At 34.6% G+C, this 27,163-nt stretch overlaps 1 protein-coding gene across 1 annotated transcript in view; it reads right to left on the minus strand.

Annotated features, from left to right (window-relative positions):
• KIF21A (kinesin family member 21A) overlaps window positions 1-27,163 on the minus strand; it is a 164,898-nt gene that overhangs the window by 55,285 nt on the left and 82,450 nt on the right. Inside the window, exons 7-16 of the mRNA XM_023182833.2 lie at window positions 25,452-25,567; window positions 20,517-20,712; window positions 19,626-19,815; window positions 19,211-19,274; window positions 15,427-15,630; window positions 5,394-5,484; window positions 4,854-4,971; window positions 4,254-4,442; window positions 3,515-3,714; window positions 440-547 (exon numbers count right to left, since the gene is read on the minus strand). Coding sequence (XP_023038601.1) covers window positions 440-547; window positions 3,515-3,714; window positions 4,254-4,442; window positions 4,854-4,971; window positions 5,394-5,484; window positions 15,427-15,630; window positions 19,211-19,274; window positions 19,626-19,815; window positions 20,517-20,712; window positions 25,452-25,567 — 1,476 coding nt within the window. The remainder of the gene's footprint in view (window positions 1-439; window positions 548-3,514; window positions 3,715-4,253; window positions 4,443-4,853; window positions 4,972-5,393; window positions 5,485-15,426; window positions 15,631-19,210; window positions 19,275-19,625; window positions 19,816-20,516; window positions 20,713-25,451; window positions 25,568-27,163) is intronic.

Raw genomic sequence — 27,163 nt, forward strand, 5'->3', positions numbered from 1 at the left:
AAAGGATACAAAAATTTTGATAGTCCTTAGAAAAGCCTCTTCTAATAAGGGCTGGTTGTTACTCTAGGATTATTTATAAGTACTTCTAGTGATAAAACATTCTTCAGAACCATCCTAAACTTGCTATCTTACAAAATACTGCAACTAGTTCCTTGGTCATCCTAGAGATAACCAGTCATTCTTGCCATTTACTTCTATGGCATCATCTGGAAAATAAGCCTCAAATAAAATATATAATATTACAGTGTTTTTTATGAACTCTTATACTGAATTACCATAATCCACATATTGTAATAAATGACATTTTATAATATGTATGCTCATCTATTTTCCTTAACCTGCAATTAGTAGTTAGGGTTACCAGAAATTTTTCCATTTATTAAACCATCTTTTTCAATGTACAATTTTCTTACATAACTGAGAGTTAAAATCCACTTACATCTCTTTTACGTTGATCCTTTTTCAACTGAGCAATCTCTCTGTTTCTTCTAGACTCAGTCAGTCTGGCTTTCTCTTGTTCTTCTTTCATTTGCTTCATTAGGCGAACCTAATCAATCAGGTATATACATCTATTGAAATTACTCTGTCACAGCATTCATTAAATCAAGCACATATATGGAAGTTCTTAGAATTCCGAATACTTAACATGGAAACATGCAGTTTTACTGCACATTTAAAATGGGCAATTCTTATTTCTGTGAGATTCATATATTTCTGTTTCTAATACATTTTTATTTGCTTAGTATTCTATACTTTTTGTATTCAATATTCAGTTGTTCTGCAACTTGAAATCTTAATACTTACCTTACTATCAGTAGCTGTGTGACCTTGATCGAATTACTTTACCTCTCTAGGCTCTCTAGGCTTTGGTTTGCTCATCTATAAAATGGAAATAATATTTCCATAGCATTGGATTTTTGTGAGAACTCAACCAGTTAATACCCACACAGTGTATTAACAGTACCTGGCACTTGAATTCTCAACAAGTTAATAAAGCACTTATTAATTTTTAGCTACTGTTGTTATTAGCAACTACACAACATAATAATCTAATGATAGTTATGTGCCTCATAACAACATTTAACTCAACAATGAACCACATTTAAGACAGTGGTTTCATAAGATTATAGTGGAGCTAAAAAATTCCTATTGCCTATTGATGTAATAATGTCATAATGTCACAGTACAAAGCACTACGCCCATTTGCAGTAGTACTGGTATAAACAACCCTACCGTGCTGCAAGTCATATTAAGTATAGTCCACACAATTATGTATAGTCCATAATACCTGATAAAGATAATAAATGACTATGCTATTGGTTTATGTATTTACTATATTATACTTTTTATAGTTGTTTTAGACTTATGAAAAAAAAGATAACTATAAAGCAGCCTCAGGCAAGTCCTTGAGAAGATATTTAAGAAGAAGGCATTTTTATCATAGGAGATGACAGCTCTACATGTGTTAATGCTCCTGAAGGCCTTCCAGTGAGACAAGATGGGGAGCTGAAGACGGTGATACTGATAATCCTCACTCTGCATAGGCCTAGGCTATTGTGCGTGTTTGTGTTTTAGTTTTAACAAAAAAGTTCAAAAAGTAAAAAATATAAAAATTTTAAATGGATAAAAGCTTACAGAATGATGATATAAAGAAAAAATATTTTTTTTCGGCTATAAAATGCATTTTGTGTTTTAAACTATGTGATATTTTAAAAGAGTCAAAAAGTTTTTTTTAACTTAAAATATTTATAAAGTACAAAAAAATTACAGTAAGCCAAGGTTAGTTTATCACTGAAGAGAGTTTTTAAAATAAATTTAGTGTAGCTTAAGTGTATACAGTATTGATAAAGTCCACAGCAGTGTATAGCTATGTCCTAGGACTTCACGTTCATTTACCATTCACTCATTGACTCACCCAGAGCAACTTATAGTCCTGCGAACTCCCTTCATGGTAAGTGCACACCTTACAGGCACACCTTGGAGACCCTGAAAGTGTGGTTCCAGAGCACCGCAAAAAGGTGAATTCACATTAAAGCAAGTCACACAAATTTATTTGCTTTCCTGGTGCATATAAAGTTATGTTTATACTATATAGTAGTCTATTGGATGTGCAATAGCAGCGTGTTTAAAAAAATAGTTTGCATGCCTTAATCAAAAAACTTAATTGTTAAAAAGAAAATACTGACAGAGACACGAAGTGAGCAAATGCTTGTAGGAAAAATAGCAGCAGCAGACATCCTCAAGGCAGGGTTGCCACAAACATTCAATTTGTAAAAAATGCAATATCAGCAAAGGTCAATAAAGCAAATCACAGTAAAATCAGGTATGCTTATAAAAGTGTACAACTTTTGGCTGGGCACAGTGGCTCATGTCTTTAATCCCAGCACTTTGGTAGGTTGAAATAGGTGGATCAGCTGAGGTCAGGAGTTTGAGATCAGCCTGACCAATATGGTGACATCCTGTCTCTACTAAAAAGGCAAAAATTAGCTGGGCATGGTGGTGTGCACCTGTAGTCCCAGCTATTTGGGAGGCTGAGAAAGGAGAACTGCTTGAACCTGGGAGGCGATAGAGTGAGACTCCCTCTCAAAAAAAAAAAAAAAAAAAAAGTGTACCATTTTTTATCTTTTATATTGTATTTTTTACAATACCTTTTCTATGTTTAGATATGTTTGGATACACAAATATTTAGCATTGTGTTAAAATTGCCTAGAGTATTCAGTATAGTAACATGCTGTACAGGTTTGTAGCCCAGGAGCAATAGGCTCTACCATGTAGCCTAGGTGTGTAGTAGGCTATACCATCGAGGTTTGTGTAAGTACACTCTATGTTTGACAATCACCTAAAAATGCATTTCTCAGAACGTACCATCATTAAGTGATGCATGGTTATACTATCTAAATCACTTCCATATTTGCTATTTTATTGCTATTTTAAGAAAACTACAATGACTTTCATGATAGACGTAAAGAATAATTGATTTCTCAACAAAAACAGATAACAGATCAGGATTTGCATACTCTCTTTGGACAGGGGAAGAAAATTAGTGCTTTTCTATGTATAGGAATGATAAACACTAAATGTAAGACAGTTATTAGCTATTAGAGAATGGGGAATATGATCAGGAAGAGATAAACAGAAGGCTTACTGTGTATCTGTAATGCTTAATATTTTAAACTAGATTGTGGATACAGTGTTTGTTATGTTATTATCTATGCTTTCTTGCATATTTGAAATATTTTATGTTTTTGTTAAGCTTGCGTAAGAGTTGTAAGAGAAGAAATATCCATCAATGTCTAAGAAGCCCTGATGAGCACATGATTTTCAGCTACTCTTGAAGAAAGGCTTTGATGAGGAATGACTAGAAACAAATTCTAATTGCCAAAGGAAAGTACATCATTTGTAAGATTGGGTTACCTTTATCGAATATGGAAAGAACCACAATAGTTGTTTATTTTTTGTCCCAATTGCAAAATCATACTGAACATCAAACATTAATGGAAAAAACAATCAATACCTTTGTTTTTTTCATTTCCATCACATCCTGCTGCAATTTCTTCAATTGCTTTTCATACTGAGACTGATTTTTAAGCAACCTTGCATGTTCTTTTTGAGCTGCTTGAAGCCTCTGCAGTTCTTTATTCATGGCTTGGAGTTTCTTTTCATATTCAGACCTAACTTTTTTTGCTTTTTCTTCTGAGTAAGATTCTACTGAGCCTAAATGACCACAGGATATTGTTACATGTTTTTTGTGAGACACAGATTTTTATTTCACAGATTTACAGTCCATATCCAAAGACAAGAGCTACTTTCCAAACACTCACATCTCAGAAGACTAGGGTGTCTTTCAATCATTCTCTCTTTATTATCTACTCTTAACCTGTTTAATGATTATTGAAGCTTATTCATTAATATGTTACGTTAAAATGTACCCAACATAAATCAAAACATTAAAACAACCATAAATTTGTATAAAGTGAGTAAACAGCCCAGGCAGATATCGGTATGAAAAAATAAAATAAATAACAATATTTAACATTATGAGACAAATTAACATATAATCTGGTCAGAAAGTATTTACAAGCTACATATAACTTTTAAATAAAAGACACAAACTGAGACTTGCAAAAACAAAACAAACAACCTTTTTTAGGTTTAATATGGCTTCTATCATTTTTTTCTTCTACAGGAAAAGATAAAAAACCCATTTTGAAGATTCAGCTTGAACTTTCATTTGAATTAAATATAATTCTTACCTAAGTTTTGAAGCACCTGGTCTCTTTCAAGCTGAGTGTCCCGAATTTTATGTTGCAGCATCATTAGCTTCTCTTCATACTGCTTTTTCAGAGTCTGCAGTCTTTTCTGGCTGTTTTCTAGTTCATCAATCAGCTTTTGCTTAATTGCAATTTCACAAGTAATGTTTGCCAAGTCTGCTTGATAATTGGCTATTTATAAAAGAAGAAAATAAAAATCCTGGTACTAGGTCAAAATATCAGAATTCTAGCTTTCAAGCAAGAGCATAAAAACCATCAACTAGGTATTTTTATTCACTGAGTAGTCATTAGAAAAGTTTCCTGGATAAACCAAAAACCAAAAGGTGAATGAGATAAAGAGTGGTCACTTTGATCAAGGACAGTGCTATTTGTACTCAGCAAGAATGGAAATCACACAATGACTACATCCAGCAAGAGAAGTAACTCATTTGTTTAGCACATAAGCCTTGGAAGGCTAATGTAGGTCAGTAGTCACAAAAGTTGCTTTCATCAAGTATGAAATGGAGAATGTTAAGAGTTTTCTGTCATGGTTTAAACAACTTCCCAAAATGAATTTTTGCCCTTATACCAAATGGCAAGTACCTTTTTCATCTGATTCAGAATCTGATTCATCAGAACTTTCACCACCTTCAATGTCATCTTCCTCCTCCTCCTCCTCCTCTTCTTCATCCTCATGATCACTCACTTCTTGACTTTCTTCCTAAAATGTGATTTGTGAAAATTAATAGCAAAATACTGACAAAACAAACTGATTCCCTCATTGAGAGAGGCTGCTGGAGTACAAAATACAGAAACATAAAAAAATTCACTTTTCATCAGTATAAAAATCCTTCCAAGATGTTAAGGTTATTACATAATAATTTTCTCTTAAACCAAAAAGTATTTCATCTCTCATAGTATTCTACCCTTGCCTCCCCAACACAATGCTTTCACAATACATAAGATTGAGAGTTGTCAATATTTTAAAGCTCATATTTCTGAAGAAATATCTTCAAAGAAACAGATTGAACAGAATGCATCATAAGCAGTTCACTTTTCTACAATTAAGTTAGTAAGTTATCAGCAACCAAGAACAACCAAACCTGGTGACTAAAACTGACAAGTTCATTCTTTCATACTTACCACTTCTAATTCATTGTTTTCTCTTTCTGAAGCACCCTTTTCTTCTTTCTTCTCTTGATCAGTGTCTGTATTATCCTCTTTACCAGCCACACTAAAAAAAGGAACATAAGGGTATGGCGTTAGAACAGAAAGGAAAAGTATTCACTTTTTTTCTCTCAGATTTTTAAAAGCCATCAATGATTTGTGAAAACAAACTTTAAATGTTGGTCACTTAAATGAGCATAGCTATTCTGCCTGATGCTTCAGAGAAAAATGGAAATTGCCAATCAGTCAATAGTGTAATGATTTATATCACTGGAGAAAAGCTTATTTTCAGAAAACACTGAGGAATAGATTATGCCTGAAAGCACGAGACCTCGACACCCCTAAGAACTAGTCACAGTAGCAGTCAATTAACTGGAATGTAAGGCAACTTAAATTCAAAAGAAATTAAACATTTTTGTTTTCTCATTTGGATACAAAAACATCTCATATTAATATAAAGATATAAAAAACTACATTTTTATTGATGTCCTAATACATTTAAGAGTAAATTTAAAGTTCCAGATTAAATCTGCCCACAGTAAGCTTGTCTACACTAGCTACATCCATCAGTGTGTTCAGGTCTCCTTCAGGTAGTGGTACAGGCTCTTTTTTCTTAGGCAGCCCATACAGCACAAGGCCACTTCTCATTATGGTCTCACACAATGGGTCTTTGCATATCAAAAACTGTCTAATGTTCAGGCTGCCCTTTGATTGAATAGAAAATTTCAGGGTCTGCCACAAGATTCACCTTATAAGTGGAAGCTCTCCTCTTCAGTTACCTAGTACCTACAACCATAACTACACACATATCAGGGAATGATTATAGCTAAATTAATTCAGCCCTGGTGGTCCTGAGGAAAAGAGAGAAGTTTTGTATACCCAAATAACTCTAATTCTTTGTGGGTTTAGCAATCAACTATGCACAGAAAGTACACTACTGATCACTAGACTCACATATTTAATTAAGCTAAATAACATTAAGAAAGTAAACTTTAAATGAATCTGTATATGAACTATTTCCTTTTGTGCTATAGTAGCATTTTAAAATCATTAAAAAGCACTTTGAGAGGCCGAGGCAGGTGGATCACGAGGTCAGGCGTTTGAGTCCAGCCTGGCCAACATGGTGAAACCCCGTCTCTCCTAAAAATACAAATCAGCCGGGTATAGTGGTGCATACCTGTAATCCCAGCTACTAAGGAGGCTGGGGCAGAAGAATCGCTTGAACCCGGGAGGTGGAGGTTGCAGTGAGGCGAGATCATGCCACTGCACTCTAGCCCGGGCAACAGAGCAAGACTCTGTCTCAAAAATAAATAAATTAGTTAATTAAAATAAATTTAAAAAATAAATAAACAAATAAAATACTCAAAGAATACAATATTCTCCACGTAAAATTCCTCTAGAAAAAAAACTTTATCAGAATAGCTTAATAACATCTATTGTTTTTTCATATATTCTTCTATATTAAATAATTTCCCTAATATATGGATTGATTTTTAGCTTTTAGGCTAAAAACTTAATCTCATTTAGGCCCTATTATAACTATAACTTTAATGATTAACTCTAGGTTTCTATTTCCAGAGATATTTTTGTACTGAGCACTATGAATATAAATACTTTTCCCTTGTAAGTACTTTTCAGAGTTTGTCATTTATGTTTATGTTATTATTTATTTAGTGTCTGTATTTCTCACTAGGCAGTCAGCTTCCTAAGGGAAGGGATCATGTCTGTTGGCCTCCACATTATATCCCTAGTACCCAAGGCCTGGCACATAATGAATGTGAAGTAAGTGGTTTGTTAAATAAATCAATCCCTGTGACTACACATAAGCACCTCTGTTTGAACATGCCTATGTGTCTCATGTACTAGCTCGGTTGGAGTACAATGGTACAGTTTGAAAAATGCATAAAGATGCATGAGAGACAGCATATATATGGCGAGAGAAGAAATTACAAGTAGGAGTACCAATATAACAGTCTCAACTGGAAATGAATGAAGTAAATTGTAACAGGGATCCATGAGTGCTGTTAAATCATTTGCATGGAGAAAAAATGAGCTTGAAGAAAACTAGGAACCACCTAGAAAGAACTTTTATGATAAACAAGAAATAATTTTGTGTGATACACTAAATGCCTCTCTTAGGTTGCTTATAATATACTAGGACTGCTGATTTTCCACCATCATGCAGTTTAAGCTGAAAATCTAGAAAGAAATTCCCCTTTCATCCATCATCAATTAAAAGGCCAGCAGCATGTACTCAAACAGTGCTATACTTGAGGTCTAGGTCTAAGGTGTAGGGCTAGGAAAGGACAATTTATTAGGGAGACATCTTCCAGCAGGTTTCCCAATTCCCTCTCCTGGGCAGTCTCCCTTTCTCACCTGTGACTGTTACAGAATACAGTTTTCATTATTCTCTGTTCTTGTATTACTTCAAGTTACAATCAAATCGCATTATACTTAAGTTTACAGCCATACAACCTCCTTACTCCAAACATTTGACTCAACATATCCTTCTACTCCCCACTCCAAGTCACTGATACCCAGTTAAACAAATGCTATCTTTACGTCTACATTAACTCCTATATTGTAAGTCATTCATGCCACTTCTGATGCAGAAAAATCAGCAGTCATAACTTTACATTATTAATTTAAAGGCTTAAGCTTTTAAAATACAAGTTGATAGTTATAATTTTTATACCTCAAATATTCAAGTCTTCCTCAGTAAAACGAGGCAAATTGATACCTAAAATAAGTATCTAAGTAGCAATGGAAGATACTTAAATTAGTACTTTATATAGAATCAGAAGCTTGGGAGCTGGAATTAGCAATTAACCCCTTCATTTGACAAACAAAAAGGGAACTGTGGCCTGGAGAAGTTAATCCCCTCAAGAGGACTAAAACCAGTTATCCTGACTCCCAGATCATTTCAAAGTTCAGTTCACAGACTGGAAGCATCTCCATCACCTGGGAGCTTATTACTTATGCAGAAGCTCAGGCTCCACCTCGGCCCTACTGAATCAGAATCTGCATTTTATCAAAATCCCTAGGAGATCTGTACACACGACTATGTTTGAGACATTGTTCTGTAACCACCAAACCACTCTGCTTTTGCTATCCTTCAGGGATTATGTAAAGATGGAAGTAAACTCCTTTCACTGAGTACATTTAAAGGACTTGAATATTTTATGGTGATTAAATGCTTCTACACACAACTTTAATGATGCATCTTATTTTGACCTTTCAGAATAGAAGAAATTTCACAATTTTAATACCTTAATTTAACTCCAGTAATAAACATGTTGTCCTAAATATGTATTGCTTAGGTGAGTTAGGGTATGACCGATAAAAAAATTAAAATTATAGCCTAAGTACAGAATACTTTAAAGAACCTATGTACTTATGGCATATAAGTATAAAAACTTTAGAATACTATATAACATACTAAATATAATTATAAAATATACATTATAATTTAAAGAAAAACACTTTAAACTTTAAGATATTTAAAGTAAGATATTCATTTAACTAATTGCATAGTATAAGTTCTCAAGTTCTTAAGTAAAAGATGAATTTCTAAAGTAGGGCTTCCAAAACAGTTAAATATTACCTTGAAACTAGTATGTTTTCTTAATCATTTTGACCGTAATCTAGAGACTTGTTTAGGAAAATCTATGAAGAACAGTTCTGATAAGGAAAATACCACTTGATTCTTGGTTAAATAATCCTAATTCTGAATCAGTAAAATGCAAATCAAGAATATGATTCTAAATTTTGCTCGTTTCCAATGAAAAAAGCAACTATTCTGTTTTTGATGTCCACTTCAAATACATTTTAAAAGCAAAAATTATTTTTCTATTTCAACCTTAAGAATGTCTTATAAATCTTATTTGTAATCAGGCCACAGTTTCCTTTTGTTTGTTGTCATTTTAATGGTTTTTTTCCAGTAAAGATTATATTAAATAAAGAAGAGAGAGACAGAAGCCCACCCATGACTCAGCATGTGCTACAACAAAATGTCAATTTCCATTCTGCTCACAAGTTTCCGTAGGACAAATAATTACTGTTGTTTTTTCTTTTTTAAATAAATCAAATGGCAGGGGTTTTAGGGCTATTTTTACCCTACAAAAGGTAAGTCATCATCATAATTATCATAGTTTATTCTGTAATCACATGAAACTGCCTGAATTTTAATTCAAGTATCTAGTGAAGATTTTATTCTTAAAAAGTACTTTCTTAAAAATGTATTACAGTGTTCTTGTTAGTTTTATAAAGTCAGCATTACTTTTAGGAGCACCCCAGCTTATCTAGTCTGAAACAATCTATAATACTATAACACATTTCCTTGTGAATGGCAACTCAGTATTTAAACATTTTAATAAAAAACCTGGGAAATATTCCAACCTTCTTTCTTCTCGATTGCTTTCCTCAAGTTTCTGTAGCCTTCAAAATCACGAGGCACAGTATTGGAAGGCCAAGCCAATGAAGGACAAACCAGACAGTAAAAAGCGAAAGTGATAAGAAGGTAAAAATGATACATGAGCTTGAAGACTTTAAAATAAATTTTAAAAGATATCATCAAAGGACAATACACAGTAAAAAGGCAATACATTTGTATGAATAAAAAGTAAGTAGAAAATCAAGCAGCAATATATCTAAGAAGAGTATATAGACTATCAGTTGAAATTATGTAGCAGCAAAATGTAGAGTCTCAATTTATAAAAGTTGATAAGGATTAGGCATGCTCGGATGCCTTTTTTTAGTCTGAAGTGGGTCAATTTACTCAGCTTCCCCCAAAAAAGACCACTTTCAATAATATATTCTTTCTTTCAAGCGTTTACAGAAGAATTTTTAATGACATCATTAAAAGAATTCACCAAGTAATGCCTTTATACCATAATATGAAAATACCACTAATACTAAATTCTAGGATACTGCTTTTGAAAACATACTTTCTGTTGTAATATACTACATATGAAAATCACTAAATCTAAAAAAAAAAAAAAAAACTGATTTCAAAGTTATACATGAAATGGTATTGCAGGCAAATGAATATGGTTGTTATGATATCTGGGAAAAACTGTAATTTTATTACTTGAAAATAAAATTTCACATTGGGATTAAAGAGTTTACTAATTATTATAAACTACTGAAAGAGCATATCTATAAAGCAATAGAGGCAAAAAAAAAAAAAGAGATGGGGAGAACTGTAGTACTTTCCATTAGTAAGATTGTTTTTTAACCAGAAACATTTAAGAAATACCATGTGTACAGGGTTTTAAAGACAAAGAATATTCAATATTAAAACTTAGAGATCTTTACTCAGTGGAATGTACTGTATACCAATATTTGTCATGTAGAAAAAAAGACAGATGTGCTAGGCTCTGATTAAGTATATGGCAATTTTGATATAGAACACTTCTGCCCAGAATATTTTTCAGAAAATATTTTTCAGAATTATTAATATTTTAAAATGAAGAGACTGAATCAGAGGTATGAGTTATTTTATCAAGCCAGTTCTTTTCATTTTAATTTCATAATATACGTGCTCCCATGTGATTCTTATTTACTGGTCTGTGATTGTTTTTGCATTAACTTACATGCCGCCATTATCAGACAAGACTAGCAATCTTTCTGAGAAACAGTCTACAAAGTAATATACAGTAATCAAACGGTCCAGTATAGTGATTAGAAAAAGCAAAGTAAAGCCACTGCCTAAGAAATCTGTTTCTCGAGTTTCAACCAAACACCACTAAATGCAAATCAGTGCAGTCTGATCGATGAGTGAAGTTTTTTATGTTGCAAGTCATTTAAAGCTAGATATCCAAAAATATGGGATTTAATGTGTGAATGGTAAATCTTCTTCATCCACATACATAAAAAATTCAAAAAACTTTTATGTCTACTCTAGGCCTATACTAGTGATAATGAGCTACAATGGCTCAGAGAATGTGGTTTCCTCATGAAGAACCCAGATTTTCTATTTTCAATATAGAGACTTTTGTTAGCTTATACAAGAAAGCTATATTAAAATATAAAGCTGACATGAGCTAGCAAGTACATACATTTTAGACACCTCCTAAATTGCCTTTTTAAAAACCATTACAATCAATGGTTCAAAAAGACAATGGAGGGACAGAGAAATAAACTAATAATCTAACACCTCTCTGTAACTTAAAGGAGTTCAGTTTTTACTTCACTTAGTTCCCCTACAATGTTTCTTCTACAGTTAAAGAAAGAGAATGACAATTCTTGCCAACTATTCTAACATTTGTGTAACTGAAAGATACTCAACATAGTTTAATTGTTATTTTCTTACTATCTACACCTCTGGATACAGCTCAACAGAAAATAAGCACACCTACAGCTCAACAGAAAATAAGCACAAGAAGGTAGAAGAGCAAATCTTAAAACCTTACATATTAGCTATTAGTTATAGTTCTGATAAAGACTGATGCAGAAGACAGCATTTGTGGCATCCTTCTTAAACACAAATGCAGCTTCTGGCATTAAAATGATCCAGTTACCACTCTTCCTATCAACTCTTACATTGTCAGAGGCCTTGTAGCCACGGCAACCAAGAATCGACAACACAAAACAATAAATTAAAAGACACAGAGCTTCCAAAGAGTTTGTGAATTCAGTGACAAGGAAAGGAGGCAGCTATAGAAGCCAGGACAGCTTAGAATAGCTGAATCCAAAGGTTAAGCAAGCCCCAGTCAGGTTTTAGAAACTCATAGCCACAAGAAGGTAAAAAAAAAAAAAAATTCTTTCCTACTCTATCTTTTTGCATTAGATTATGCTGTCTAACATATTTTGTTGTATGGATTAATGTATCCTCTTTAAAAATTACAAACACCCCTACAAAGGAAGCTTGTTGGTTATCAGTCATTTCCACTGGTATGAATTCCTTTAGTCAAACGGCTTTGTTCCAGAGTTTGAATTTAAGGAAATCAGAGAAGAAAGTAGATAATTTTGAAATTGGGAGCACTTCGGGGTAGGGCAGAATTACATGAGAACTGGACCGCATAAGAGAGGAATGGATCAAGGTAGCATGGGGACACAGGAAGGTTAGTAAGAACGAATGGCTAAAGCAGAAATTCCCATTGTTCCCCCAAAGACTGGCCTACACCTATGACAGGGAAAGAAGGTTCTTTCCCCTGTCTTGCCTTTTCTTGCCCCCTTCTGAATTATTCTTACCATATTATAAAACGGGCAGAAATCATCTTATGTGAGTGAGCTGGGAAATTTGGACACCAGGTATTTACAATGCTTGCTAGAGAAAAATCAGGCCAAAGTTTCAATTAATTTTTAACTGAACCTCCTGTATGTGTAAGGTTGAGGCAGACCCACATTTTGCAATGCACTCTCTGACAGATAAAATAGATAAACATGAAGCATGGAATGCAACTCAATCAGAATCAATGCATCTAAACAGGAGCTATCACTTCCAAGGAGCTCCTGTGGAAGACTGAGCACTTTAGTAAATCTGTTGTCCTTCTAAACATTTCTGGAACTCTAGGTACATTGCATGCTGGTTTTTTTCAACTTGTAGGGAATCCTTTGGCTAAATGAGGGCTTAGCTACATTTTAAAAATAGAAATTGACATACAATTAAAAGTTATTGGGATCCAAGTGTGATGAACAAAATGCTTTATCAAACTAAGTAAAACAGGATTGGTTTTCATTTTCTAATTCAAAAAAATTTTGATTATAGTATGGTAAGACATATTCTATTAAATGTTATAAATTCTTATATGTAGCAACAAAAATTTATAAATTGGCTCTAAAAATGTTTATAGCTATATGGTATAGTACACAAGAAAATTTTTTAGATTCACAAATTATATAGGTGTCAGTTTTATAAAATTATATAGGTGTCAGTGTACAAAGGTACACTACAGCATGTGTGAAAATGCTCTTAAAAATGTTTGCATATAGCACTCTATAGGTATATTAATTTTTAGAAAGTATTAATTTGTTTTTCTCATTCTAAGCTATCTTTCATTTCTTTCTTGCTCTGTCACCCAGGCTGGAGTGCAGTGGCCGGATCTCAGCTCACTGCAAGCTCCGCCTCCCGGGTTTACGCCATTCTCCTGCCTCAGCCTCCCGAGTAGCTGGGACTACAGGCGCCCGCCACCGCGCTCGGCTAGTTTTTTGTATTTTTTTTTTTTTTAGTAGAGACGGGGTTTCACTGTGTTAGCCAGGATGGTCTCGATCTCCTGACCTCGTGATCCGCCCATCTTGGCCTCCCAAAGTGCTGGGATTACAGGCTTGAGCCACCGCGCCCAGCCGCTATCTTTCATTTCTTATCTGGCTCATTCACAAATAGTTTATCTCTAATTATGTGTTTTTTTGTTAGGAAATGAATTATTTTCTTCACTTAGGCTTTAATGTTTAAATCCAGTTGTTTGGTGAGTTCTTATTAGTATTAACATCTATGATTTTTATTGTAATAATTATCACAACTACATAATCGCTGAATTAGTCACAACCACTATTAAAATGATAAAAACAGCCTAGATTTCTATTGGGATCCTTATTTGTTTTTCATTAGTCATATTCAACAAGTGATTAAGGAAATATCTCTAAATTTACCTCAAAAGGAAAAAGCAGTATCAGTTGTGACCTTAAAAAAAACTTTGCTTATACTTACTTATTATTTATGAATACAAATAACCTAGATCTTTAAAAACAAGTCATACCATTTGACATTTTGACCAACTACAGAAGAGGATTTTACAAGTCAGTGATAAGTCATGTGCAAAAGTCTCAAGTTAATTCAAGCAGTAAGTTGGGTAACACTAGTTTCGATAATCCTATGATCATTATTTCAGTTTTAATTGCCCTCCATAAGGGGAGAGCTAATCATTATACATTTCTTAATGCTGCCATAATCAATGATCCATGAAAACATCTAAGACATTAATATCTCAAGAATGCAATTTCAAATGCAATGCCTACTAATCATAATGTATAATTCCTTGTTTTAATTATTCTCTCTAAACTCAAGAACACAAAGCAGAGTTAATTTGAAGAATTTAAACTTCCAATGACTTTGATCAACTGGCTGCTCCAGGAAGAAATGCCTGGCTGCCTAAATACATTTCTAAATAAACTGAGCAAAGCAGCAGGTAGTCTAAATGTCTACATCAGTTCTACAAAGCATTCCTCCTGTAACAAACCAGGTGGCAAATCAGATGATTTTGCTTCCTTTTGAATATCTAGCCAAAAATGTTTAAATTTAATTTGACTGGCATGCTCAAAATATAGTCTCTGTAAGTAATCTGACTGCACAATAGAATCAGTGTGTAAACATGTAAAGAACTTATGAATATTTAACCACTTACACATTACAAGTGATTAAATTTTCATTTTCTTCCTCTCCTTTGCACCCAGTTGATTTCAGAGGAACAAAGTATCAGGATGCAAGAAAGAGAAAGCCTAGAACAGTGGTGAAAAGCTGAGTAACTCCTTGTTGGAAGATTCAAAAAGCCTGAAATAGCATAAATAATTTTCACATAATCAAATTAGAAGCCCTGCAGAAAATATTTAAGAGACCAAATGACATTACATGACATTCTGATGGATTAGTTTAGCCTTTAAACTAATCTAGACAGGGATGAAAATATCCATGAGACTACTTAATTGTATTAGGAAATGGGGAAAAAAATGAAAACACTGAGTTGTAATGGTACAGCAAGCTTTGCCGAAAAGCAAAATGAATGGAATGCAAAAGCAGCTATTTGAAGAAATAATAAAATGATTTATAATAGTAATTTTATATTGTCATGGTCTAAATAAATTTCATGACCATATTATTACAATTAAATCTATTTTTCTTACACATAAGTAGAGATAAACCATTAAAAATACAGTTGTAGTTTCAGCTAACATAGTGATTTATTTCCTATACTAAGGTACTCATTAAACTATGTATGCTCTTTATAATTGCAAATTAAAATACCCTGAAAAGGAAATAGAGATTCATTTAGCAGTGATTTTATAATCCCACCTTTTTTTCTTCCTCTTTTCTTTTCTTTTCAACTTCTCTAAATCTTTCTTTGCTAGGTCTATAATTTCAATGGTTTCTTTGTCTGAGGATAGTATAGTAGGAGAAAAAGTTGATGATCCACTGAAATATGGCGCTCTTGCTGTGGCTCTTGTCAAGTTTTTTCGAAGGTTCTCATTCACTGCTTCACTTTCTAATAATTTTGCCCTAGCAAAGGAAAATATATTTAAATAGGGAGCATTTTTCTCTGTGGATAAAAATACATAACATAAAGTATATCACACTACCATTTCTTAAGTGTACAGCTCTGTAGCACTAAGCAAATCTACACTGCTCTGCAACCGTCACCACCATCCATCTCCAGAAATTTTTCATCTTCCCTTACTGAGACTCTATACCCATTAAATATTAACTTCCCCCTCAGCCCTTTTATCTCAGCTCTGGCACCCATCATTCTACTTTCTGTCTCTATGAATATGACTGCTCTAGCAATAAGGCAGGAACATTTTAAATGAGTTAGTCTGCATGTTAAAAAGTTTTCCAAAATGCACTTCAACATGGCTACAGGATAAGGATTTTTAAACTAAATAAAATTCTCAAAAAATAATAAAAATAACCGCAAAAGAATGCTCACAAACACTAATGTTTAAAATTTTTTTCAAATTTCCTGATTGAATAATTATACATTTGCAATCATAATCTTAATACTCAAAAGAATTCTACATATTCAGATGCCAGTGGTAATTAGATTACTTGAATTCTGGCCAGTGGACATCAGTTGTCCTTGCTTGTAAACCTATTATTTAAACTTAAAAAATACACAAGCAGCATGCTCCCCTTAGTTTCAGCTCCTCATTCATCACACAATAGTAGCATTTCCAAAACTGTGCAAGGAATATATTGTCAAATTTGCCCCAAACTGGCTGACAGACATCTGGCTCCTGAATATAGCATGGGAAAAGACAGTATCTCCAAGGAAACTTGAGTTTGATAATTTAAAAAATTCTTTTGTTTGCTCAAGCAGTCCTAATAATGACAGGAGAATAATGTACACACTGATCCTAACACGTGAAGACATCAAATCATGAAATCCTAAAAGAACCTAGATTATTGAGACTAAAAGGATTCAGAGAGTCCTCTAGGCCAATCCCCTTATTTCTATTTTATTTAAACCATCAAAAATACAACTATCTACTTACATATAATAGATTTTCAAGGTTAGTTTGGCACAATAGTGATTGAGATGGAAAAATAAGAAGAAAATACAACCTATCTCTCTCAACACTCTATTACTAAGCACCTTTGCCATATGTTCAAATATTTCAGAGAAAGATGCTAGATTATTTGCAACACTAAGCTCTAGAAGGCACAGTCAGCTCAGTGCTTTTTCATTGCCTACCAAAATTGTTCATCCTACTCTTGAAGTAATTGAGACAGACGGGGTCTCACTATGTTGCCCAGGCTGGTCTCAAGCTCCCAGCCTCAAGTGATCCTCCCACCTCAGCCTCCCAAAGTGTTGGGATTACAGGCATGATCCACCCTACCTGGTCCTACACATTCTTTAATGAAATTGTTTTAGTATAAATGTGATACTATATGTGAGCAGAATAATTACAGTATTTTTAGATGGTTAAATAGCTGCGTACAAACTTCTAGGTTAATTAAATGACTTCAAAATTGTTTTAGAGAAAATTCACATAAAAACTCAAAGTTAAAATTCATGATTATCAAACAGTAGAAAAGTACAAACAATATATTACACTTTTCTGTATTTTTAATTTGTAGCACAAAGACTGGGTACCTAATAAGGAATGCTAAGAATGAATGAAAATATAATAAATCAGCTAACAATAATGATCTATATTTTAATGGGCTCCTTTATTATTATGTAATAAATAATGTGGGTATTTTATTTTAAAATTTACGTTTTTCACCTAATGTTAAAAGTCTGCATTTGGTAGGGGCATATCCAATGACTCTTTGATCCTAGTGCTAATAAAGGCCTTTTAGGGATTACCTCCACAAACTCCAGGGTACATTAACAGAATCTACTTTTTGTATGGCCTACAGGGAGACAAGTTGAGGATCTGGAACCAGGTATTAACCTACACCAGGAAAGATGTGATCAGCGATTGAACTCAGGGCCCATGAGTCATCTCTGTTCTCTAAATGGCTTAAGGAACGAATAGTCTTAACTCAAGACTTAGAAGAAGGAAGATATTAGATGCTACTTTTAGCCACTAGAAGGAGGGGAAGTGGTTCTGGCAGTTTTCTAGGAAATAAGGACATTAGTCAAGCAATTTGCCTAACAGTGACAAAAAGCCGAGGTACAACCTTAGAATACAGAGTGGAGGAAAGGAAAGAGAGACTAAGAACTGGAATAGGCAATCAGCTTTAACAATTGGCAAGTGCCAAAGAAATAAAAGCCATAAGAGAAGCAGCCTAGGAGCAGGAAGAGGATCTTCAAGAATTAAAAAACAGAGCTATCAGTTGTGTCTCAAGGAGTGGTAAAGATGGGGTCAACAAAATCAGGAAAGACTGGTCAGAGAACAAAGTTTTAGCAGTAGGCGAGGAACAGTACTGCCAACAAGGGGTAGAAACTGCAAGTCCAGGTTGGTTGCTGAGCAGAACTAGGATGCAGTGCCCAAAGGTCTCTGTCAAAAACGTGAAGCATGAAAAATTATATATATATGTACTATGCAAACATATATAATATATACACACACACACACACACACAGAATAAAATTATGCTTGAATAACTATATTGCCACATCAGGATGTGTTTTCATTTGTTTTTGCTTTTTGAAACATTTAAGAGATCCAGTGTGCCTTGTGTAGCCAGAAACAGTGGCGATAGTACTTGCCACAGTTTGAGAACCTCTAGAATAGCCAGAGGAAGAGAAAGAGAACACATATACAAGACAGGGTAACTGTGAAAGACGATCTCCTCCCATTTGCTTATGTTCTACAAATAGTTAGCAGAAGTGAGATTTGAACTACTTAGATGCTCTGCCATGGAGCTGACTAGAGTTTTCCTTCAAGAAAAAAAATAGCTCAGTCATCACAGCAAACCATGGAACCTGAAAATATTATTGATGTCATCTTCTTTCCCAACCCTATTCCCCGTCTACTCCCCTTCACATTCCTACACCAGGCATGGGCATCCTTTAACTAAATTCTGTCATTCTGTTTACTACATGTGATGATTTATGTATGCTGCCCAACCTAGAGTGTGAACTCTTTATGTCATGCTTGCCCCCAGCCCCAGTCATGGTATTGACATATGCAAGTATGTGTGGCGTGTTGTATGAAATGTGAATAGATGTACCACAGAGGGGCAGGCAAATTAGTAGGCATGCCATGATTTACATGTAGGAATAGCTAAAGATATAAAAGAGAACAGGAGATTCAAAAAATTGGAGATGACATGTAGATATTGATCTATTCCCAAGTGATGAGGAAAGACGCATATGAAGGAAAGACATCAAAGATAACTTCAGCAACATAAATTTTGCCTGTTTCATATGTCAAGTTAGGTAAGCACCCAATATTGGGATATAGCAGTAAGAGTAGGAGAATAATACGGGAAGAGAGGGGAGAAAAGGAGCTTGGAATATGACATCAAGGGAAAGGTAAGTAACAAGTCTCCTAAAGTTAACCTAACCAAAGGGCTGAAATATCACCATGGACAACTGCCAAACAATAAGCTCAACAAACAGAAATATTATAACATTGCAAAATCCAAAAAACCATATGCATTATATGTTACAGAACATGAACTATACCTGAGATCTTCGATTTCTTTTATATAACTATGAATCATGTTACTAATCTCCTCATTTCCTTCACCTGAAAGACAAAATATGAAATAAAAATTTTCCTTTAAATTAAGACTTCAACAAAACAGGAGAAAAAAAAGTCGGGAAACAAAACAGTAATTTTTTAAAACACAATGCTTACAGCAAATTTTCTAGCCTTTATTAGATGGGCAGACCAAAAGATAGTATTATTATAAAGGGAATATTTTGTTTATATAAGAATTTATTATTTTTTGAAATTAGGTATTTAGCTTGAAACCACAGACTGTATACACAGAGACTGGCATTTCTATTTCAACTATGCTAGGTAATTAGTGAACACAAAGAATGTTCCCTACCCTCCAGAAGTTAATCCCTCACTTATCCCACCCTACCCGCATACCTGCTCTGGCAAGAACATGGTTGGCCTGATCACTAACAAGCTGTGTAATTCTGGACCTCAATGCATCAACTGTCTCTTGCATGGCTTTAATTCTTACACGCAGGTTATTATTTTCAGTCTGTAGCATAGCATTCTCATGGAACATGTCATTGATGCTTTCCACACCCTCTTCGTCAATTATTCTTTTACCCTAGTAAAGGAAAACAATGTCCTTGTAGCTTGAGGAGTCAAAAACACAAGAGTTTTGCTTAAGGATACTCTATAACTATATGTTCTCCAACTAAGAGCGCTTTTATCTTACCAACCCCAAGGCAAAAGAAATCCTTTCGCCTCTAGCAGAACACTCCACAGTGTATTTGTTACTAAAGAAATTGATTAGCCAGGTGCAGTGGCTCATACTTGTAATCCCAGCACTTTGGGAGACCAAAGTGGACAGATCACCTGAGGTCAGGAGTTCAAGACCAGCCTGGCCAACATAGTGAAACTCCATCTCTACTAAAAATAGAAAAATCAGCCAGGTGTGGTGGCGGGCGCCTATAATCCCAGCTACTCAAGAGGCTGAGGCAGGAGAATCCTTTGAACCTGGGAGGAGGAAGTTGCAGTGAGCTGAGATCACACCACTGCACTCCAGCCTGGGTGATAGAGGGAGACTCCATCTCAAAAAAAAAAAAAATGGGTAGGAAAGCTTTTGAACAAACAGTTGTTAGGTTAGACTGAACATAGTTAAAGACTGCCCACAAGGAAAACTAGAGACTCCTACCTCCAAAAGGAAGGAGGACACTATTATGACAACCAAGAGATTCCAGACACACGTATGTGTAAGGCATTATTGTGTTCAGAAAGTGCCAGCCTTAGATGTATCACAAAATGCAGTCAAACGCATTAGCTTACTGTTTTGTACTCCATGAGCTCCATCTGAAGTCGTGTGATTTCACTACGAAGTGCATTGATTTGCTGACTAGCTCTGTCCTGATTGATCATCACCTTATTCTTGATATTTCTAGCTCGATTGGCATATTTCAGGGTGTTTAACGTTTCCATAAAGTCTCTGTCTGAAGGGCTGACACATGCTATCATGATTGTTTGGCTGAAAGTTACAAATAATAGTTAGGCTTACAGATAAAAGCACCTACAATGCTAAAATGATCATTTTTAAACGCCTGACATTTGAATAGTATCTTCTCTTCAAGATACCAAAATATTGAGCAAATTTAAAAGCCCCTGTACTTTAAGACTATCTTAAAGAAAAAGATTTTGTTTACTTTGGGGAAATACATTGATATTATTCACCTTTGACCTTGAGAAAGTATAAGCACATACATTTATTTCTTACCTCTTTGCTAAAAAGATTTGAAGCAGTGCATGCAGTAATTCTAAAATTAAACTGACCACAATATATTATATTGAAAATAAAAAACCACTTATTTCATTATTCATTTATTCTTTCAGTATTTTAAAAACTTATTCGTAATCACCTGTATGCTGACTTTTGATGTCAGCAAATAATTGTACACAAAATCGAATCACATTGGAACAAGACGAGTACTTAGTATATTCTTGTGTTTCATTATATAAACTGTCATTTGTGATTGAATGATCAGAGTTCCAGTTTCTGGCCAGATTACACAGGAAAAGTGGGAAACATTACTTTATGGTCATGCTAAATTGATTTAGCCACCAAAGATTAGGATAGTGAAATGCTAAGTATGCCCCAATTAGTATGTTTGCCAATAAAGCAGACATGGGGATTCTAATAGACACTCACAAACTAACTAAAAAATGTGCAGGAACTGCAATTAAGGAGCAGTCTACTTATCCTGGTAGAAAAATCAATGCCTATCAATCATAATCTTAGCCTCCTAGTCTCCTGCTTCTAATCTTTTCTTTCCACAGTAATCTCAACACAGTACTCGTAGCTACCCCTTGTCCCATTCCACACCTTTTCCCTACAACTCTTACTTACTCTTACTGTTACTATTATTCAACAATCAACTAAGGTATCACCTAATCCAAGAAACAAATCCTCAGTTTGTACCCTTTCTGCCTCCTCACACTTTTTGCATATCTCTTTTGCATTCATTATATTATTATTATATTGAAATTTTCTAGACCCCAAAACTCTTAGACTTTAAATTCCTAAAGGACAGGGATTATCAAGTTTTATTTATCAGTGTACTTCTAAACATATAACACAACATTTGAACCAATATTAGGTCATTAACAATTGTTTGTGGTGTGTGTCATGTGTACAAAATATTTACTGGGGGTCAGAAAGTTAAAATAATTCATGTCATTTTAGTTTTCTCTTTTGATAAAGAGAATAAAATAATTCAGTAAGCGTGAGGATTATGGATGCTGATTACAGAATAGGGAAATTTGAAGTGTGGGCCCCAGTCTAGCACCGGTCTGCAGATTATTTTTACTTATGTAAAATTGGGGAAAATAAATTTATATTAGCCTTCTTTGATCCATAACACCTTGAGTAAGCACAGGTACATACACCTATTTCTCATTTCTTTACAAAAAATGTGTAAAGTAGTGCAGAAATTGCAAGTAAGCACTTTAGAAACTTCCACAACACTGGAATTTCCTGTAATCAATGACCTCCTCTCATTGAATGTAGATCAGTTCAAGTGTTTTCAAACTCCCATCGTGAGTCACAAATGGGGCAAGCTCTGTATGGTCACGCACAATATTAACCTACCACAAATTGGAAAGAAGAGAAGGACTCGCCTTTAACAAATATTTTGAGAAGTGCTGGGATCAAGGGCTTAAAGGAATGAGAGGAACTGGCAAGGATCAACTGTATAGGGAAAATGTCATATATTAAACAAAATCCAAAATACATAAATTTCACCAATGATTCTGTTTATGAAAAACTCAAAGAAAATATTAAAGCTATTTATTTTAAAAGTTCACACAAAAACCACAATTCTGTTTTAAAGTTAACTATATCACTTAAATATTTTATTATATTTTATATTTCCAACAAATTAAGTTATACTATATATCTGGAAGAAAATACATCACAATGTTAGCAGTAGTTACTTCTAGGTATTAGAAATACAACTGATTTTTTTTTTTTTTTTTTTTTTTTTTTTTTTTGAGATGGAGTCTCACTCTGTCACCCAGACTGGAGTGCATTGGCACAATCTCAGCTCACTGCAACCTCCATCTCCTGGGTTCAAGTGATTCTCCTGCCTCAGCCTCCCAAGTAGCTGGGACTACAGGTGCCCACCACCATGCCCAGCTAATTTTTGTGTTTTTGTTAGTAGAGATGGGGTTTTGCCATGTCGGCCAGGCTGGTCTTGAACTCCTGACCTCAGGTGATCCTCCCACCTAGGCCTCAAAGTACTGGGATTACAGGTGTGAGCCACCGTGCCCAGCCAGAAATATAACTGATTTTTATTCATGCTTTATACTTCCCTGTATTTTCCAGAATTTTTGCCATAAACTGGTTATGATGTTTATTAAACACTGTAAACGTAAAAAAGCCAGCTCGACTTTTTAAAAAGACACTAAATTATGCACATAAACATATGGGGCTTATTTTCAAAAATATCTAATTTTTCTTTTAAGATTAATTTGTATAAACTTCAAAAAAATGAAGATATTTTGCTCTCCAAGGCTTACACAAAGTACAGTGCTTTTGCACTAGGAATGCAATCCTAAAATTTAAGCAAAAATTGAGGCACACAAAGAAAGGAATTAGAAGGGGTCATCTCCTTTGAGAGATTACTACCCATTAAGGAAATGGGTGAGGAACATGAGACTATTTAGCTGTACCTAAAACTCAACAGAAATTCAAGACTCATAGTGAAAAGATTTTAGACCACTTGCAAGGCAAGCAAACTTTCAAAAGTATTGAAGTTTCCAAGAGTTAAACTTGTAAGGGGAGGACATTTATCATCTCTGCTTTGTTTTATAGTTAAGAAATAAATATAGGAAAAAGCGACAATTTAGAAAACCTGAAAAAATTTATACTTGGCTGAAAAAATGAAAATTTTTATTCTGTTATAATAAGACCCCTCTTGATACTGAAAATCAAACTGAAAATGTAGAACACAAGCAAGAAATACATTATAGTGGAAAGAAAACTGCATTCATACATAGGATGTGCTGGAAGAGACATGAGTTAAGACAAATGCCAATATTACATAAAAGGAAGAAACATAAAAACGACAATGTTGTATTCTACAAAACAGAACTTTATTTCTTTTTTCTTTGAGACAGAGTCTCGCTCTGTCGCCCAGGCTGGAGTGCAGTGGTGCCATCTCGGCTCTCTGCAAGCTCCGCCTCCTGAATTCATGCCATTCTCCTGACTCAGTCTCCCTAGTAGCTGGGACTACAGGCGCCCACCACTATGCCCAGTTAATTTTTTGTATTTTTAGTACAGACAGGGTTTCACCGTGTTGGCTAGGATGGTCTCGATATCCTGACCTCGTGATCTATCAGCCTCGGCCTCCCAAAGTGCTGGGATTACAGGTGTGAGCCACCACGGCCAGCCAAAACAGAACTTTATTTCTAAACCAAATAGACTATAAACTTAAAAGGATTTAATACTATCCAAAATTATTTGGATAATAGTTGTTGATACGGTGTGGATCTGTGCCCATGCACAAATCTCATGTCAAATTATAATCCCCAATGTTGGAGGTGAGGCCTTGCGGGAGGTGATTAGAGGTTGGGGCAAATTTCCCTCTTGGAACTATTCTCATGATAGAGTTCTCAGAGGATCTGGTTGTTTAAAAGTGTGTGGCACCTCCCTCTTCTTCCTCCTGCTCCAGTCCTGTGAAGTGATCACTCTCCCTTTGCCTTCTACCATGACTGTAAGTTTCCTGTGGCCTCCCTAGAAGCCAAGCAGATGCCAGAATCATGCTTTCTGTAGAGCCTATAGAACTGTGAGCCAATTAAACCTCTTTTCTGTATAAATTACCCAGTCTCAGGTCTTTATGGCAGTGCAAGAATGAACTAACACAGTTGTTCAAAAAGAAACCTTGTAAGTTTAAATACTAGATTTCTTGTATAGCATCTAATAATCTTTTCAGTAAATATGATGTTACATTATTGCAAACACTGTAAAATAGATTAACTGTGGTTGTTGGTAACTTGTTGAATTGTGCTATGATTGAATTTAAATGCCAAAAATGTTTCCATTTGTAAAGCCAACATGTTTACAGAAGGGAATACATTACCCACTCCCCCCCCCAAAAAAAGAGTTGAAAAAACATATCAGAATGATGCAAGATATGAGAAAGAAAAATGTCAGTGATACTGGCAAAGTTAATAACCAGACAACACTCTGTATTTCATTCAGTGGACATTAAGAAGATTTTTCTACATATAGAAAAAATTTGAATTTTTAGAAGATTTTGTAAAAAAAAAAAAAAAAAAAAGTACCAATAATATTTAAATTACCTTGTAATTACTTAGAAAACAGTATTTACTTTTTCAACAAAATTGTATTAGGTATCTACTCTGTGCTAAGTACTTAAAGCAGAAGCTATGATAAGAGAGAAAGTCTACATACTATTGACTTCATATATAAGCTAAGTGACCTTGAATAAATTACTTAACCTCTCTAGATTTCATTTTCCTTATCTAGAAAATAGAATAATAATACCTACACCTCAAGGGATGCTAGAAGGATTATGTGAAATAATATATAAAATTATTCACACATTTCAGATTCTTAACAGTATAAAGATTAGTTCCTCATCCTATTAGTTTGCTTTATAATAAAAGTAGTTCTTATAAATCACCTTACAAGCTCACTTAATAATGAATAATCAAAACGCTGAGTAAAGGATAATCATCTACGCATACCTATTACCCCCAAGGGAATCCTGTAGTAGTCTTGTTAGCTTGGAATCTCTGTAGGGGACATGTGTGGCCCTCTTGCTCTTGTCTCCCAAGGCACTAATTACATTGCCAAGCGCCAACTAAAAGAAAGAGAACGAAAGATGGCAAAATGATACAAATTTATTAATTATAACATTTTTAAATAAAGAAAGCTTACAGAGAATAATATAGAGACATAATATAATTAAGAATATTTGTTTTTGGTTTTGTTTTACATTTGTAATCATGGTTATAGATGTTTGCATTACTGATGGCTAGTGTGAGCAACATTTTGGATAATGTTTATCTTGTAGGTGATAATTCAGTGACAGTAGGAAAAACAGCAGGGTCGCAGGAGGAGTGACTACAGAGTTCTGTAATTTGACTAGTTTTTAAATAATTGGATGCTAACACATATATTATTGTATTGATCGATTGATTGATTGATTGAGGTGGGGTCCCACTCTGTTGCCCAGGCTGGAGTGCAGTGTTGTGATCCCAGCTCACTGCAACATCCACCTCCCAGGTTCAAGCTATTCTCCTGCCTCAACCTCCCAAGTAGCTGGGACTACAGGCACACACCACCACGCCTAGCTGATTTTTGTATTTTCAGTAGAGATGGGGTTTTCCCATGTTGGTCAGGCTGGTCTCGAACTCCTGACCTCAGGTGATCCACCCACCTTGGCCTCCCAAAGTGCTGGGATAATAGGAGTGAGCCACCGCACCCAGCCCATCTTATTGTATTTCTAAGGAGAGATATACTTGCATAGGAATACCTTGTTCAGAGAAATAATACTGATTTTTTTGCTGTGATTAAAGAAGGTTTTCTTTTTCCATGGGAACTGTATTGCAAAATGAAAATTCACATCAAATTGTTAAACTAACTAAACATTTTATTTTTCATTGAGTTGAGGAGAAGAATTTGTAACATGAATGGACAATTTTCTGGGGACATAACCTGATGCTTTGATAATTCTAGGGATAACTAAATATGTCAATCTTATTTCTATTTCAAAGAATTAGTACTTAGTACTATAGTACTAATATACACATAAGGTATTATATATAGTACTAATATATATGTAACCATGACTTTGTTAGGAAAAACAGACCATGCAGGGAGTGGCAACAGGATCACACTTTGTCGTCATTCCCCCTTTCCAGAGCGGCTACTGTCATAAGCAATGGTAATATTGAAACTCTACTAGATATGTCTCAACATGCCTCAAGAGCCTAAAGAGGAAAACAAAGCAATGGTTTTTGTCTTTTCCTGACAACATAAATGTAAATATCACCATGATTGTATCTCCTAAGAAACGCAAAACACTACACAAAGTCCAGAATCCAGGCATGCCGTTTTACACAACATTCATCCACATGGTTGGACCATCAAGATGAGTATTGGAGTTGGAAGGTCTGGCTCTTTCTAATCAGCCTTGGTTGATAATTTCCGCATAGAAGGGTCATAATCATATAGAAGCAAATATTGGGGGGTGATTAATGGGAGGAAAGCAGACACCACACACTCTGAAACTGCCTTTGCAAAATTCGTATCAGTGAGAAAAGCATGACAGTGAGCAAGATCCGACCTAATCCACTCCATCTTGCCTTTAATCTCTAAACTGCCCTTGTTCATTCCTATGCTGGGCTAACTAAAGGAGGAATTTAGTTTATAGTTTAAAGAATTTTGAAAAGAT

The sequence above is a fragment of the Piliocolobus tephrosceles genome, chromosome 10, assembly GCF_002776525.5.
Source record: "Piliocolobus tephrosceles isolate RC106 chromosome 10, ASM277652v3, whole genome shotgun sequence".
Lineage (NCBI taxonomy): Eukaryota > Metazoa > Chordata > Mammalia > Primates > Cercopithecidae > Piliocolobus > Piliocolobus tephrosceles.